Source organism: Pipistrellus hanaki, assembly GCF_964339955.1.
Source record: "Pipistrellus hanaki genome assembly, chromosome: 8".
Taxonomy (NCBI): domain Eukaryota; kingdom Metazoa; phylum Chordata; class Mammalia; order Chiroptera; family Vespertilionidae; genus Pipistrellus; species Pipistrellus hanaki.
In genome coordinates, this window is record NC_140510.1 from 44,507,301 (window position 1) to 44,526,030 (window position 18,730).

Below are 18,730 nucleotides of genomic sequence, written 5' to 3' on the forward strand. Positions count from 1 at the left end.
TTAGGACAGTGGTAAGCAGAAGATATTGAATGTTTACCTTTAGGTGTGAAAGATGTTCTGTCAAGTGTGCTCTTTAAGTTTATATATTTTTCAAACATATAACAATGACAGACCACATATAAAAAGAAAGTCCAAAAATATATTACTAGGAAAGAAAGAAATCTAAGCATTTTGACAGATCAGAATAGAAAAAAAAAGTGCAAAGTATTCAGCTAGACTAAAGTCATGGGTCTGCTGGTAGTAGTGGCTGGGAGTTCGGCTCTTGTGAATAAAACGACTAAGAAGGCTCCAAGCTATTCATGGTCCAGAGTTGGACTCCTGCTTGAAGCCAGTTCTTGGGGTAGTTCTCCTAGGCTTAAAAAAAAAAAGAGGCTGGGAAAATAATGGGATGGAGGAGGGGTCATATGATTCTATGTTCTAACCATGGCGATTTCCTCTTAGGGTCATGCTGACCATTCCCCAGGTATATGAATTTTAGCCTGCTTCTGGCTTAGGATGGTAGAAGGCTATATAAGCAGCTGGACCTTCTGCTGCCACAGGGATGGCCTCTTCCATATGTTTAATAAGACCTGGGACAGGAGCACAAAATACCATTCTAAAACCTGGCTCTTGGCTAAAGACCCAGAAAGTCAAGAAGGCACTACTCTGAAATTATTAGAGTAGGAGGGTGGGCACAAAGGAAGTAAGAGGGAGAGGGAAAACAAAACTGTCCTCTTCGTCAGTGAGTCTGCCAGCTACATATCAAAACACATAAAGGATTGGCAGAGAAAGACAACCCGCTGAAACAACAAATGAAGCATAAATTCATTAGAAATAAAATTAATCTCATGAAACATTGTTAAGTGGCAAACTAACTGACTATAAGAAGGAAAACTATTTGGGATAAAATATGTAAAAACTAACTCTAAGCAATCATAAAGTTTAGGGAGGGGTAGTGTTCAAAGCATGGTTAAGGCATGTATAGGTTATTGTGCTAAAAACAAGGATAGGACTACGGGAAAACTTAGAGTTAAGCAAACATGTTAAACATATAGGGTCATTACTAAAACTATAGAAAAACAATGTCTAGTTTCTAAACCAACAGAAGGAAAAAGGGTTTATAGAAAACTTTATCAATTCAACAGAAGGCAGGAAATGAGACATAAAGAATTAAAGGGAAAGGTGGTAAAAAAGAGATTTCTACCCATCTGTGCTTTTGAATTATCAAGCAGTCAGTTTTCCCCAAGATTTCTAGTCCACAAGCCATGATGTTTAACAGCTGACTGGGTAGGGATGGGGGTGCTGATTTGTATTGTTCACTAATTTCCATGGTGTAAATATCCCACCATGGCCAATTTCAAGCTACCTATGAAACATCAATCAGTTCACAAAATTACTGTAAATATAACAATAACACCTAGGGAGCTTGTGCATGCTGCTTCCAGCACATCACTCTTTGTTTAGGACAGACAAGCTTTTCTCTATAGTCTTTATGCCACGTATAATTTTTGGCAATAAAATAAAAATCTTAAAAAAAGGTTCTCTGCATTTTATTTGTCTAACTGATACCATATGGAAATTTACTGGGAAAATGGGAGTTGGTGGCATTCTGTTATTACAGTATTTATCATATGGTTATGGAAGACTAGTAATTGATGATCCTTGCTAGCAAAGGCAGATCGATACGGAGATAAATGTCCTCGGCACAATAGAATTTATATTATCCACATGATAACTGACCACTGTGTCATACAGTCAATCATTCATCTCATTATCTGATATAATGAGTGGGAAGTCTAATATGTATGTGATTTATTAATGCACACTAGACCTATCTAACCCATTACCTGTCCTTGGCAGCATAGTACACAGCTGTCTATTTCCAGTAATAGGGACTCACAGAGAGGATCAAACTCTCTATTAAATGCTGGACATCTTCTGTTGAATTAGAGCAGACCAGAGGAATCTGAGCTAGCATTGCTCCCTCTCTTCCTTTCACTTCTCCCTTCCTCCTAGACATGGATTTTTCCCTCCTTCCTTTCTTCCCTCCCTCCCTCTCTCTTCAGAGCTAAAGTGGCTTATCCTAGAATGTGGTGGGTGGGAAAATGGTCCCCAAAGAGCCTTCATGTCACTGATTTCCTGCTATGAGTATATTTGGTGACAGACATTTCACATCACCTATCTATGCATGTGTCACTGAGTTGCAGTGGCTTAAAGCTCAGGGCACATCACAGACCAGAGCAGGGATGTGCTATGTTCCCTGGAGAGAGAGAGAACAGGGAAAATGAAAACAGGAAGCCAACCATTTCAACACATAGAGTTCCTTTGCTCACAGTGGGAATACGAGCTCTCCAACCCGCATCCCCTTTTTCCTCAAGGGAACATTCGTTGCCTGAAAGGTCTGTACTTTGCTTTGCGAGGGTTAATCAGAGGGCCTATTATTCAGCAAATTAAAGGCTTGGCTGCCTGAGAGTTCCTTTCAGCAAGGATTAGGGTCTCTGCTGCTGCTCTGATGTAATGGATGGAGCTGTTTGCTACTTCCTGTTCATGGCGGAGCAGTAGGGACTCCCCGGGCTCTCCTTGGCAGTTGGTGCCCTCACTCACTCTCTTGCTTAAGAAAGAAAAATACTTTATCTTAAGAAAATTTAGTACTTGAAAAAGGCACTGGATTGGTGTCCCTGGGGGGTGAAGTGTTTATATATATATATATATATATATATATATATATATATATATATATATATATATTTTTTTTTTTTTTTACAGAGGAATAGAAAGTTAGAAACATCAATCAGCTGCCTTTTGCACACTCCCCACTGGAGATGTGCCTGCAACCAAGGTACATGCCCTTGACCGGAATCGAACCTGGGACCCTTCAGTCTCCAGGCTGACGCTCTATCCACTGAGCCAAACCGGTTTCGGCAAGAAGTGTTCATTTCTTTGTCTAAAATCACAGAGCACAGCACTGACTGGCTTCCTTGGTTGGCTACTTCCTCAGGAAGAACCTTCTCCCCGAAGAAGCAATCATTGGGGCCCGTGGCTCAATGCCCTTGGACGTTTGCTGTTGTTGTGTTGCTCAGAAGTCGGGGAAGAGGGATGGCAGGTAGGAGGTATGGTGGTGGTTTGTGTCCTCGGGAACATGAACCAAGGCAGCCAATAGCTGTGCAAAATCCTGATTTGATTAAGACATTTACAGCTACTAATTATCTGACCATGTTTTCTCCAGGCTTTTGAGTAGTGGTTAGGTTGTTAATAAAAAAAACTAGCTTAGTTTATTTTTCTCAGCTTGGTTTCATACCATCAATAATATTCATCTAACTGGCAGTAAGCCAGAGAAGTGTTTCGTCAATGTCAGTCTTTACCAATGGAACACACAGTAAGGGAAAGGCGCTATACCAGTTAGATGATTGAAGCTCTAGGCCATTATCTGTTCTCTTAATCTAATCGTCCTCCCGCCTCTACCACGTACTCTGGCCTGAAATTTTAGTTGGAGCCGTTATTGTCATCGCTGAGAGGCAAATTTGACTGCCCTCTTGTTTCCATGCCACTTGTGCGATGCTTCAGTCCTCTTCCAACCCCTGCCTGTGGGGTTAAATTGCTCCCTCCTTTGAGTTGCTTTTGATTCATGGGCTAACTTTTTCAGCGATCTTCTTTTCACTCTTTGCAATGAGCGGCACCTGGTAGCTTGGCACTCGCCTTTTTCCCTTGATGGGTGCCAGCCTTTGGGCACTCCGTTCAGCATGTCGGGAATCAAGGGGCCTGACTCTAAAAATTCACCAAGTTGCTGGTAAGGATTAAGGTCAGAGAGCCCTTTGTCCCGGTATGCCAATGTTGGGGGTTCGATCCTCAGTCAGGGCACAAATACAATAAGAATCAACCAATGAATGCATAAATATGTGGGACAACAAACCAAAGTTTTTCTCTTCCCCTTACTCTCTCTCTCTCAAATAAATTTTTTAAAAATAGCTCTTATGCAATGGTGTGTTGTTGGGTAATTTATAATTTTTTAAAAAAGATCAGAGTTCTGTGCCTTCTTGCATTCTTCCACCCAGGGAGAATTTTGTTTTTTACTTGATAGTGCTTTGATAGAAGGCATCAGTTGGTCTTGCAGAGTGTTGTAAAAAACAGTCCTCTGAAATTCATGGCCATATTTACTGCAGGATAATAGTATTTATCACATTACCTGGCATTATTTCTATGAAAACTCAGGAAAACTATAAACCTCTAGTCTCCCTACCAGTCAGTAACATCATCATCATCATAGTTCTCTACGCATCTGGTCTGTTTCTGTATAATGGATTTTAAGAAATACTATAAAAGAGACTACTTTTTCCCGTTCACCTTGGCTGCTGGAGAGCCCAGAGCCCAGTTTGTAGCCACCTGTAACACAGTAATTTATTTTGTATTTTAATTGCTATTTTTGTTTCCAAATTATCTGCCTTTTATTTTCCTCTTCTACATTTAATTATTTTTTATCTTGCCTTATTGTATTTACATGAAAACATATTGCAAGGTGCCTTTCTCAAACAAGATGAAGAATTAAAAATCAATTGCGTGCTTTGATGGTGGAAATGTAAAATGATGCAGCTACTTTGGAAAACAGTTTCTCAAAAGATTAAATATAAAGTTACCATATGATCCAACATTCTACTCTAAGTTGTGTGTACTGAGGAGAAGTGAAAACATATGTCCACATAAAAACTTGTGCACAAATGTTCATAGCATTATTCATAATAGCTTAAAAGTGAAACAACCTGCCCTGGCTAGTGTTGCTCAGTTGGTTGAGTGTCAGCCCATGTACTAAGAGGTCACCAGTTTAATTCCTGGTCAGGGCAGATGCCTGGGTTGCCGGCTCCGTCCCCAGTAGAGGGCATGCAGGAGGCGGCCGATCAATGATTCTCACTCATTATGGATGTTTCTTCTCTCTCTCCCTCTCCATTCCTCTCTGAAATCAATAAGAAATTAACATTATATCATCTATATCTATATTTATATCTATATCTACATCTATATCTATATATCTATATCTAAAAGATATTACCACACACAGGACCTGGATCAGCACCAAGTGTGTGTTTGTATATGTGTGTGTGTATGTGTGTTGTGATTTGGGGGATAATACCACACTTATACATATGAAACATTTAGAGAACCAGGTGGGATTGAGTTTATTGATTCATTCAAACACTCACTAGGTATTTATGAATGGGGGGGGAAAGATGCCTGGAGTGAGACATTAGCTTTCATGAAAATTAGAAACTAATGGAAGAATAGATAAGGGCATAAATAATAGTAATTCAAGGTTGAAAAGTGTAAGCACTAGAGGAGCTTACAGATGAAGTACACAGTTCTAGTTAGGAGATGACACTAGGGTCATAAAGGAAGAAAGGGATATTGCCAGGAAGTGTAGAGAAAGAGCATGCCAAGTGGAGAGGGTACAGTAGGAATGGAAGTTTCTTATAGTACCTTTTGTTTGTTTTGGGGTAGTCCTAGGCATGGATTGGTTCATTTCTCACAGTGGATGGCTGGTACTGTCCATTGTTTCTCCCTATATGGAAAAAAATGCATACAAATAAGAATTATGGATTAATTCTGGGCAGCATGGCAAGTAGGATCAAGGGAAGGATTAGAATTCATATATCCTCAAGCACTACACCCAGACTAAGAAGCAGACCATAACTGTTTGTCAAAATGGAAATTGATTTTAGAATCAAAGAAATAAGCCAGATATTCAAAAGCAGGATTGCCCAAAGGCTTGAACTAAAAAGCGCTTTTGCTGAATTGTCAGACTCCAAAGTCCTGCTTCACCCAGAACTATGAAAGTTCTCATCAGGTCACCTGTCAAAGACCAACTTTGTCCTCAGCGGTGGGAATCACACTGAGGAAAGGGAGCTAACTAGTGGGTACCGTTTTTTCAAGTCTAATACAAGGAGCCAATTCTTTTGACAGCACTCATCCTGCTTGGAAGACATGGCTGTTTTCCTCCAACGGACTGACTGTGACCCCACACTCAGCTCAGTGGCTGGCCCTGTGGCTGGCACTTATTAGGTGCTCACTGTGTACCAGGCACTGTACATAGATTATTGCACTTGCTCCCCACAATGTTATTATTACCATTTTACAAGTGAGGAAACTGATGCCCAGAGAATTGAATTCACTTATATATCACCAATCTATAGGAAGTAGAGTTCGATTTGGCAATTAAGTATATTGTTATATAAATAAATCAACAGACTATTTGAAATATTAAAGATGAATAACAATCCTATCCTATATAATAAAAGCTTAATATGCTAAGTGTCCGACCATCCATTCAACCAGTCACTATGACATGCACTGACCACCAGGGGCAGACACTCTGACCAGTATTTTAGCTTGCTGCTTGGGTCTGGCATATCAGGACTGGATGAGATGGGCCGGACACACCCTGGAACCCTCCCATGGCCCCTCCCTACCAGCCAATCTTCCTGGTTCCCTCCCAGGCCTCTAAAATATTTCTTCTAATTAATTTCCTTTCAATGTGTATGAATCCATGCACCGGGCCTCTAGTTTAAATATAATATTACATAATCTATAATTATAAATTATATATGTTATCAGAATCTATATTATATTAATAATGAACATAAAGATTAATATTTTTAACAAATGTATTTGCCAACATCTAGATTATTTGGCCTTGACTACCCATATTTCCCATAACCATTTCCTTATGGGTTCAGTCATCAGTTCCCTTTTTGATTGCTCCTTACCTTCCTGGGTTGCTTCAAGCAAACATTTCCTTAATTTCCACCTGGAGTAGAGCTCTAAGGAAGCCCAGGCCCATGTCTGGCTTGCTGAGTCTAGGGTTGACCAGTGGCCAGCTTCAGCCCCTCCTAGAGGCCCAAGAGGCAGTAGTTTGGCTGCTGCAGGGGACTCAGTGGTACCTGCAGTGGCAGCCAGTGCCCAGATCCATGGGAACTGGCAGCACAGCAGCCTGAGTGATGGAGCCATCCCAGGATGCCCATCTCCTAGGGACCATGCCTTCCCTAACTCTTGAACCAAAGGGTGGGGTTTGAACACAGATTAACAGTCCAATAGACTATTTGCTGGGGCTGTTTGATGAAGTAATGGCTCATTTATTTCTGGCCCCTTGACTGGATCACAGGATGGGAATTGTGTGGAGAAATGATTAATTACAAAGTGCTTTTCCCCACCAAGGAAGGGACAGACAACAAAGAGGAGTGAGAGGCGGTATGGAGCCACCAATTCCAGTCCTAAAGTCTGCCTTAGACCTGGGGGTCTTGCCTGGCTTTGGCATGTTCAGTGGAGTGCATGCTCATCCCGTCTTTGCAACTGCCACGTACACTTGGAAAGCACAGCCTAAACGGAAGAAAGCTATGTCAGTAACAATAATAAAACTGCACCTGCACCACCACCCCCTCCCATAGCATTCCTCTCGGACAGCTTTTGTGGTCCCTGAACCCTGTCTTGTCTTCCTCCTCCGCTCTGCCCTGATTCCTCTTGGCCCTTTCCTCACTTCACCTCCTTGCTTGGCAGTTTTACTTCTTTTTCCTCCTCCCAGACTGATTCTGCCCACTGTCCATGGCATATTCTTCCCTCAGCCCCTCCCAGTCACGGCCCCAGCTTGTCCCCACACAAGCAGTGCTGAGGATCTCAATTTTTTGTTACTACATCACCGTCCGTAAGGACACAACAAAGTAGTCTGGGTTTTCTAATTATTTAGTGTTGATCACGAGGTCAGAGACATAAGGGTAGAGAGGTGCTGTGTCACAGGCGGCACAGGTTGCCCACTGCAGCTCTCTGCCGTGTGGGGGGGGGGGGGGTGGAGGGGGAGAGACTCCCGTCCTGGACCCAGTTTTAGCATGGAGGCTCTCCAGCTACTGTGGTGCTCACTGCCTCCGAGGGAGATTCTGTCCTTTCTGCTCTGAGATTTTATCTTTTGTCTTCAAACCACCCTACACGTGTCCTCTGGTCTCCTTCCTCACCTCCTTGGAGGCTTCTCTGGGTGAGAAAAGTTGGATCTTCTGAGGCTTTAGGAAATGCCATGCTCGTCCCTTTCCGTTTCTTCCCGGGTGCACTTGGGCTCCCTCGGGGCCTTCAGGGCTTTGTGTAACGTGGGGCTGACGTGTGACCTTCCTGACCCTGCACCTTGCTCTGTTCGCCCCGGGTCTCCTGCAGGATGGCAGCTGCCCTGCGGTCTCTGCCTTTGCCACACGGAACCGACTCCTGTCACCCGCTCACATGGAGCCCGAGCTCCTGTTGCACAACCTTCTGCTCTTCCCCGCACCGCCCCCCCCCCCACACACACACACTTTTTTCCCCCCAGGGCTTCCTTTCCCTGCCGTTGAACACCCACTGTTCTCTCTGACTGATAGCCGTAGCCTCCTGGTTCTCATTTCTGTTTCAGGGTCGGACCCCACTTCCCCACCCCACGTGTGAAGTCAGCGTGCAATTTCAGTTCCCTCCAGTGAGACTTGAAAACACTACCATGTGCAGTATTTATAAACCTATTGAACACTACATGCAGTTCAATATTCCCCCAAATGGGGAGGTGGGGCTTTGCTAAAATAACATAGGCGACGTCAAATTTCTCAGCTTGCCTTTGCGGGCATCAGTCACCTTGGGGAAAATGGCTGTGTTCGTCAAAGTCCTGTCTCCCGAATGGAAATTTCCTTCCGAGCACCCTGGGCTCCGATGCCTAACCTATAATTAGTGTCCCCTCCCCCGAGTCCTCCCTTTGTCACTCAGACTCCTGCCTGAGGATGATAGGAACCGCAGAGCAGCCCAGCGCATCCCGGGGCGGGGAAATGCGTGCTCAGATCAAAAACCGTTCTGATATTCTGTGCCAGAGAGACTAAGTAGCAAACCGGCAAGACAACAACACAGAGCATAAAGGACAGAATACTTAAGGAGAAACGGAAAGTGCGGGAAGCCCTAGTTTTCCTGTGGTTTGGCCCTGTGTGTGGAATAAGATTGAGCACCCTCCTACTTTTCTCACACGTTCACCAGGGTTATTACGTGTTGGCTTCTCACTGCTTGTTAGCACGTGTGCTTTGTTCATCAGTAGGCACCCATGGGGCTCTGGAGAAAGAGCTCCCCTCGCAGGCATCTGATGTTCTGGCAATGAAATGGCAGCTACGGCACCAGGCAGCTGTGCCTCCTCAGCTCTGTTGTTTGGGAGCAGAGAGCACCAGCATCGCCAGCCCCAGAGCCCCGAGCAGAAGCCCGGCCTTGCTTCTGGCTGAGAAATCCCTCCCTTTTACCTGATTCTGGCTGAGCCGGGCTGAGAGATCGCTGCAACAACTTACGTTTAGTGTGGGGACACTAATGAATTCTGAGAATTAATCTTCAGTCAAGAGAACATGGTGGGAAGTACTAGAATTTCAAATTAGATAATGGATTAATTTCTTTCAAGGCTAGAATATCCTTTTTTTTTTTTTTTTTTTTAAATCCAATTCAAACCAAACAGGAATCCAGGGTAAATCCAGGCACTCTGGCTCCTGGTAGTTCAAATGTTTGTTTTGTCTTATAGCACAAAGATAAACACACCTAAATCCAGATTTTTAAAATGATCTCCTAAACATGTTTTTATTGATTTTGGAGGGAGAGGAAGGGAGAAATATCCATCAGCTGCCTCCTGCACACCCCTACAGGGGATTGAGCCTGCAACCCGGGCACATGCCCTGACCAGGAATCGAACTGGTGACCTCTCGGTGCATGAGACGACACTCAGCCAACTGAGTCACACCATCCAGGGCCAAAAAAAAAAAAAAAAAAAAAAAAAATGATTTAAAAAGAAAAGAATTTCTGATGATTTGGGGGAAAAGTAGTCTTCTCTAAATCTAGTCCTTGTTCAGTTCCCTTTTTCCAGAGCATAAGGCTCCCAGATGAACTGAGCTTGGGGGATGTTTATCCCCAGTTTGAGACACTGTTTTTTTTTGCAGAACCAGCAGCTTAAATACTGTTGATATTTCGAGGCTCTGAGTGTCTCCCCCGAGCTGAGAGAGGACTCTGTACCCCCAAAAGTCTACACCTGATTTCTCGCAGCACAGCTTCTGAAGGTATCATTTGCAGGGCCCTGGGTCCACTGACCCCAAAGAAGGTCTGTGGTGAACAAGTTTGGAAACGTGGACCTTTCCTTTACCCTGGGACTCCTAAGAACATTTCACATGCTCACATGCATTTCGCACTTACCCGGACTAGAGTGTCACCAACGTTTCCCTTACCTTTAGGACCAGGACACTAGTTTCATTTGTCAATGGAATGTCTTACGTATCTAATGTTTCACCCAACTCACCTCACACTGATTGGCCCACAGAAATCAGCATCTTACACATCCTCTTGGAAAACTTTTCACCCCCCAAGTGGGGGTGGGAGGATATTCTGCACCTGGGATTTTTCATTTCCGGTTTAATAAGCAATCCTGAAATGAATAAGCATATCATAACTTTCTTAGTGTTCCATGTTTGTTCTCCAAATCAGGTTAGGAGATTTTATCATGCTTTTTAAAAGGACAGAGTTCTGTCAGAAGTTCTTACAGATCCCAGCAGTCGATTCTATCTTAATCCACCAAATCCCTGCCTGATAGGAGAATAAAACAAATAACGAACTGACAAACGTAACAGCATGAGTTTGGGGCACCAGATCGCAAAGTCAAGCATTATAGAGCAGACTCTAGCTAAGGCTGGCCAAGGAACTAAAGTTCCAGGGCATTGAACGGAGGCAGCTTAGGAGGCGAAGGTGAATGTTGTGGTGGCCCCCTGAGTTCACAGCTGGCCTAGTCAGGCTTCTTGCTTTGCTGATCCGGTTTGCCAACCTTGAAATGACTCTACCTCTTCTCCACCAATCGAGTTCAAAACTTCCCCAAACCTAGCTCAGTTGTTCTCACCTGCTTCAGTAAGTCTTCCCTGACTGGAGTCCCCCACACCCCACATTTTACACAGTGACACAGATGCAGAACATCTGGTCCTTCATTGCAGGGTGGGAAGGAGTCTCCCATGGGGGTCAGGGACATGGCCTCATCACTATCAGGACCTGACCTTCATTCCCTCCCCTCATAAAAGAGGGGGAAAGGCAGTAAATCTCTGTCTCTCAGCTCCAAAACCCTGTGCTTCGGGGTGATTCTTTTTTGTGGGTGGAAGTAGGCTTACAGTTTATATGGAAAATAATACAGTAATTAATGAATAATACTACAAGAGTAAACTCTGTCTTTTGAATACTCACAACTGTAAACCTATTTTTGTGCCACTTTGTACATAAGCAAACTCTGGCTTCTGCTATTTCCTATGTTTCTCTTGTCCTTCCATCTTTCCTTCAGATTGCAGATCCTTGAGGGAAAGAATAATAAGTTTTATGAATTCATTTATTTTTGGATAATTCTGGCTGTGTAATATATGTCTACTGAACAAATGAGATGATATGATTCCAGTGCCCTAGTAACGCATGATTTCCAGCCATACCTGCTCCTAAAGTAGAACTTTCCTCTATCAGTAAAATATTAGTTCCATTTCAATCTGGCTCTTTGCTCCCTGTGAGAAAGAGGTATGCAAGAGGGTTTTAGAATAAGGCTATCCCCTCAAGGTCTTCATGCCCTTCTCCTGAGAATCCTCCAGCGCAGTTGGATATGTCACCACTCTGCTTAGCATTCCTCCCGTATACACTCAGCTTCGTTTTGCTGATCCAGTGCTATGACATTCCGCCCACTTCGTGCTACTGAGAGAAATCACGAATCCCCTTGATCATTGCTTCCAGTGGGTAATATGCCTACCTTCATTTTTTGAATCTTGAAGAGATAACGGATTCATTTGCTAGTTTCTTCCTTGTCTGATTCTCTCACTTAATTATATCGTCCTCTTTATCTCTCACTCCCTCTGTGTTCTAGAGAGAGATCCTTTCTAAAATACTAAATGATTTTGCAACCTTTTTGGCAACGTTGCTCCCCCACTAGATGCTAAAAATATGAAACAAGATATAGCACCTTTAATCGCACCCCCAGACTCCAGTAGAGACGGATTTCCATAAGTTAGGGGTATGACTTTCCGGGTCTCTGGGAACCCACCTAGGAAGATCTAATTACTGAAGCACCAGAAGGACCACGTTTTCAGGCCTCACCTGGAGCACTGTCCCTGGGCACGTCCCCAGAGAAGGAAGGTAGAAGCAGCTGCAGCCCACTTCCCCATTCACATACTCTGAATTGTCTCTTCAGTGTTACACCTCCCACCTTCAGGCTCAGCCCCCTGAGTTGCCTCATTTGAAGAACTGGCACTAGTCAACAGGCAGCTGAGGGTTGCCCTAGGTAGGGCTCTTGCTCTTTCTTCCTTTTTCAATAGCACTGACTGGCAGTCGGATGAAACAGCTAGTGCAAGAATAAAGAAAGGAAACATTAGGTGAAGAAACTTATTAAGAAATCTCCCTGTGTTTGGAGATAAACATGGATGTTTGGTGATGAGAGACAGGTCTGATGTGACCCACCCCAAAGCACCAGAAAGGCTTAGCTGTAAGACCCAGGGGTTCCTCGGCTCCTGTCAGTCTCCCTCTGAGGCTCTGGGCGGCATGCGAAGGCACCATCTCCATCTACAGTAGGAACTCTCAGAGGACACAGACTGTTGTTTATTTCAGCATTTCTGTGCACCCTTCCTCACACCAGGAGAATGGGCCACTCGCCTGTATTGTTTCACCATATAAATATCAGGAGATTCCTTTTTTCCAATTACTTTCCTTTCATAGTCATATATACATATCCAAATGAATATACATGGACTCCAAGGAAGATTGCTGGAAAAAAACACACAAACATAGTATTTTTTTAAAGCCATGTCACTGATTTTTTACTTTTGGTAGGAAAAATAATAGGTAATACAAACCCTGAACCTTTGAAAGTCAAATGATTGATTTCTTTCCATGGCCAGGCAACGGTGGCAGTGGAGTCGTGCAGGCGACAGAATAGTGATCATCTAGGTTCTTTTAAAAAATATATATATTTTATTGATTTTTACAGAGAGGAAGGGAGAGGAATAGAGAGTAAAAAACATTGATGAAAGAGAAACATCAATCAGCTGCCTCCTGCACACCTTCTACTGGGTATGTGTCTGCAACCAAGGTACATGCCCTTGACCTCCCCTCATAAAAGAGGGGTTAAGGTAGTAAACCTCTGTCTCTTAGCTTCAAAACCCTGTGCTTTGAGGTGATTTTTTTAATTTTTTTTTTTAGTGGACAAAAGTAGGAATCGAACCTGGGACCCTTGAGTCTGCAGGCCGACGCTCTATCCACTGAGCCAAACCAGTTAGGGCTCTTTTGGTTTTTATAGCTGAAAGCTCCAGCTCCAATAGATAGAAACCCCCCTGAATCAGTTCTAAACTGGAGCGACGGGAAATTGACTGAAAATCTTATCACGATTAGAAGGTGAGGGATGTGAAAGCGGTTTGAAGTGTCAACCACGAAGGTTAAAGCCTTTTGTAAGTCCAGCAGTTGAGGATTGTCTTGGGAACTCTGCTGAAATGTTTTTTTTTTTAAATATGCTCAAGGTGAGGCTGAAGTTTTCTACCATTTGTCAGTGTATTTCATCATTTAACATAGGTTGGTTTTGGATGTTGCCGGCATGTCACTCTTGGGAAAACTGCAGTGGTTTATTTCATGGAGTGGGCGGAATGGCATCGGTATTTATCCTAAGCCTCCGATATGAGCTCAAGACTGATAGCTCACAAGGGCAGCTGGTGAAACGTCTTTCTCCTATCAAGGGCAGCTAGCCACTCGGAAGAGAAATGTGATGGTAATTGGAGGGGTATTCATCAGATTCAATTTCAGTAGAAATTTCCTTGTGTCAAAATCATCTTTAATAACATGGGAGCATACAGCAAAATGTACTAAATCCTTATTTTCTTTGAAAGGGGTATTGAATCTGAAAAAGAAAGTGGTTACACCTGTAGGTTTTAACCAATTAACTGCAGAGGAGTTTAAATACAAACCAGTTTTCACCATTTCGAATGGACCTTTTGTTCCCTGTTTGCATAATTTCATTCCAGTTTATCTGAACTATATTGCTGTCACTTCCTGTTTTGAGGTTTTTCTGCTTCTTCAGAGGACATTAGCAATCAAGGCATTGAACTTTCTCTGTGAAGGTTCCTTTATGATCAGTTTCATTCCTTACAAACTCCTAAATGCATTTCCCCCACCAACACAGAGTGGACACTTTATGTTAGGATTTGACTTAAATGATAATATGTAATTTCATATGCTTCCAAAATAAGGTATATAGACTAATCAAATTGTCTCCATTGTAAACATTTTTTTCTAATGAAAATTCAGACAGAAAAATTCATCCTGACCAATCTCTCTTTTTTTTTCCCCCCTCAGTGTTTTGGGTATGTCAAATTAATTGATTGTGTTTTTTTAATATGTCAAACTAAAATAGACTTCTGATGTTTTCATTAACTCAACGAATAGAGATTTATTTTTTTCCTGTGTCCTGGTACACATTCATAAAGAAAGAGCTTTGCTGGGTTAGTGATCAGGTTTTATAAATGAACCTTTTCTCCTCCCCTCTCCCAGATTCACCAGGGAGCCAGGTGTCTAAGATTATACCTTGGACTGTTTGTTGATTTTTGCAAACAGGTGTCTTATTAAGGATTTTGAAAAGCGGCCTTCCGTCACACAGCTCCTCGACCACCCGTTTATTCAAGGAGTCCGCGGGAAGGTTTTGTTTCTGCAAAAGCAGCTGGCCAAGGTCCTCCACGACCAGAAGCATCTAAACCCTGTTGTTAAAACAAGGTATGGTGTCTCCTGCTCCCACTCTCTGGTTATTAATAAGAACAGCATGCCGTGTGTTTTGATTTGCCCAGCATTATTCCTGGTAATTATCACATCCCTGCAATTCTGAGCGTGTCATTTGCGTGATATTAAGTGCCTCATGCCTGGTGGATGGAGAGCATTAGAGCTTCAGAAATAAGCTGCTCTTTTGTGTTCTTAGGGGTAATTTCTCTCAACTGTAGCAGAAGTCTCACTGTGCCCTTGTGTTCTAGTTAAAAACCAACACGTATATATTTATATTTAATACAAATGTGAATTTTTTTTTCCAAACCAACAAAGGTAACCGCATGAAAGCAGTCACAGCTGAGATTGTGTGAGAAATCTTTGCGTGGCTGTTGCAGACTGGAGAGCAGAAATGTAAGCTGTTTTGTGATTTTTGGAAAGAGTGCAAGTTAAATGCTGAAGCCCTTTTTTCAAATGTGCTCAGAGACCATTTTCCTTTAGTTAAAAATTTCTTAGAGGCAAGTTAGTGTTTTAAAATGACCACACACACACACACACACACACACACACACACGTTATTGTTTATGCTATCTGAAACAACTGGGACTCTCTCCTTCCCTTTTAAAACATTTAAAAAGTAAATGTTTATTTTCAAGGGCAGTTGCATAAAGCAGTCTTCAGTGGTGGTCTCTAGAAATAGATCTTGGTTTCTGTCCAGAGGGTGGCAGAATTTCTCTTAAAAAAGAAATTAAATGCAAATAAAGCTGCTCCCCAAGCTCAGCAATTATTTGGTTTTATAAAACTGGCCAGGGTGCAGATAAGCTCTAATCCATTATTACTGAAGGAACATTCAATAGATTGAAGGCAACAGAATAAAATATCACAAGTTCTGGAAATATTCGGGTATTCTGCAGAAAGTTGTTTACAAACCAAACAGCATCAGAATCCTCGGAGCTGGAGGTGTAGTTTCAAGGTGATTGTATCTTACCCTCCCGTCTCCTCTGCCAGGCTCTCTTTGGGACAGTTAGAACACATTTTTTCCTACTTGTTCCCCTTGTCCACTGCCAGTTCTGTTTCTGTGGCTTGCCTACAGGGTAGAGAACACTCAGGAATTCTTGTGACTTGGTGCTTTTTTGAAGTAGAATTTGTGTTTAAGCCCAGGGGAACTGAAATCCATTTTCTCTCCCTGCTTTTGTTCATGTGAACCAGCCATTGCCCGTCAACCACCCATCTACGCACACATACACTGCCCCTCAACCACCCATCTATACACACACACACACACACACACACACACACACACACACTGCCCCTCAACCACCCACCTACACACACACACACACACACACACACACACACACACACACACGGCAGCACCACCCAAAATGAAGATGAAATAAAATATAAACCAAGCAAAACAAACTCAGCATTTAAATGCCCTACATCGAACAGGTGTCTGTCTCCTCCTGTCTCTCTGTCCTGAAATTTGCCGCAGAGCAATTTCTGAGTCTTCTGCTTTCCCTTTGCCTGTTCAGATGTATGCTCTCTCTTTAAAGACTCTTGTGCTTTTACCAAAGACAGTCTGTTTCCAGGCTCTCTCACCCACTTTCTCTTTATCTTTGTTAACTCCTTTGATGTTGTCAAAAGCCTCACATAGTGGCAAAGGCTTCTCACAGGGTCTTTGTAATCTTCAGTTTCACTTCGGAGTTGGTGTTTCTTTGAAAGTCACTTTAAAAAAAATGCAGCCTCACACATAGGTATGGAGACTTCGAACAGCCCCTCCTTTGGAGGCAGGAGAATTAATTCTGAAGAAAACACAATGCCGGTAGCTGACACAGCCTTCCGAGCATCCTGTGCTCTTCCCTTAGCAACTGGCAAGATGTTGGATACATACACATTGTTTAAGCCCACATAAAGAAATTCTCACATGTCACCTGATGCTGGTAATCTATACAATAAAAGGGTAATATGCTAAGTAGACTGGGAGACCTTCTGGATGTCCTTCCGGACAAAGCCATGGTGGCAGGGCTGAGGTAGAGGCGGTTAGGGGCAATCAGGCCAGGAGGGGAGGGCAGTTGGGGGTGAGAAGGCTGGTGGGGTGAGAGGGCAGTTGGGGCAAGCAGGTCAGCAGTAGGAGGCAGTTGGGGGCAAGCAGGATGGTGGGGGGGTAGTTGGGGGTAATCAGGTTGGCAAGGGGGGGCATTTGGGGGTGAGAAAGCTGGTGGGGGAAAGGGGGCAGTTGGGGGCAAGCAGGCAGAGTGGTTAGGGGCGATCAAGCAGGTAGGCAGATGAGCAGTTAGGGGCCAGAGATCCTGGATTGTGAGAGGGATGCCTGACTGCCAGTTTAGACCCAGCAGCCATCTCCCGAGAGGTCCAGATTGGAGAGGGTGCAGGTCGGGTTGAGGGATGCCCCCCCCCCCACCCCGCACGCATACACACACACACACACACACACACACACACACACACGAATTTCGTGCACTGGGCCACTAGTTCAATATATTTAAACTTGTGAGTTTCTAAATTGAGATGGAAAAAACCAAAAGAATTGAGGTGAGTGCTTAGATGAGTGAGGCACGTACACAACAGCCATTTTTCTGCACAGCAGGCGATACAGTGTGATGGTGAAAAGCACAGCTCTGCCAGGTTTCAATCCCAGCTCAACCACTTACAGACAAGTTAGTAACATTTTTCTGTTCTGAAGTTTCTTCAACTATAAAATGGGGGTCATTTTGAGGGTTGAGTCACCACATAAAAAATACATTAGAATCAGGTTGATGACAGAGTTAGCCCTCAATCGGTGTTAACAGTAGTAGTAGAAGCAGTGCACATGGCCTATTTAATTCAAAGGCCTCCGTTTCTTTTGGATTTAATCTGTGCAAATTAATCTTTGTTTGCTTACCAAACAACACCTTGAAAATAAACAGTACTGAGGTACTAAATGTTAAAAATATCAATTTTTACCTCTTATTTAAAATCTAATTTATTCATTTATGAGATGTTTATGTGTGTATGTGCCGGGCCCTCTGCTGAGCAGAGGAACTACAAAGGCGAGTCAGATACAGTTCCTGACAGAGAGCTGACAGTCCAGTGTGTGGGGCAGAGAAGTATCAGATGCGAACAGCTCAGCATGAAAAGTGCTGGATGGAGGGAGGCTGGGTACCTCCCAGGGCACCGGGAGAGGAAGACCCCTGGAGTTGGAGGGAAGATGATCCCTGAACTGTCCTGAAGAAAGCTGGGGAAGGGTTATTCTAGGTAGAGGGGGAGAATGAGCAATGAGCAAAGGACAAAGGCACTGAGAGAGGAGAGAGTTTAGGGGATTTGCTAAAAAAAAAAAAAAAAATTAGTTGGCATTGCTGGTACTTGGCATGGGATGCGGCAGGGGCAGGGAAGATAAGGAGCCAGGTTATGATGGGTTAATGAACTTGGATATGTTCCTTAGACACTTGGGAGCCACTGAAGGGTTTCAAGCAAGCATGTGCTCCAGGAAGGTTGTTCGGATTGCAGTGTGGAGAAGGGAATGGAGCTGGCAGAGAGGGAGCTGGGGAGATGCGTGAGAGCAGATCCTGGCAATTGCAAAAACAGAAGATATTAAGATAGTGGCCATGTCAGGACTCACTGGAAATTGAATGAGAGGGATTAGGGAAAGAGAGCGGTATCACAGGGTCTACCCACACTGGGCTGCTTCCAGCCCTGGTTCAACGGCAATCAAACAGAAATTGCAAGACATTAAGAGACAGAGATCAGCAAAATAATTTTTCTTCCTTTTCATATTCTCTCAAATGCAATGCTATGTACTTCCAGGTAATGCACAAAGCTTCCAGCTTTCAGGTCAAATCAGGGTTCTTCGATGGTCTCAACAGTCGTGGGCCCCCAGCTGGAGACAATTGTTTGGTTTTGAGAGCAAATGCAGAAAAATGAGACCTACAGGTTACAGAGGAAACTGTTTTACTCTTCCTGCAAAGATAGGAAATGTTCTGTTCACTTCAGTACTTTCCTC

The 18,730-nt window shown here is 43.4% G+C and overlaps 1 protein-coding gene across 1 annotated transcript in view; it reads left to right on the plus strand.

The window, feature by feature from the left end:
* The window catches only part of MYO3B (myosin IIIB), a gene marked incomplete at its 3' end in the record, with an annotated part of 334,099 nt that overhangs the window by 108,090 nt on the left and 207,279 nt on the right, over positions 1-18,730 (plus strand). Inside the window, exon 8 of the mRNA XM_084892298.1 lies at positions 14,593-14,748. Within this exon, the coding sequence (XP_084748424.1) occupies positions 14,593-14,748 (156 nt within the window). The remainder of the gene's footprint in view (positions 1-14,592; positions 14,749-18,730) is intronic.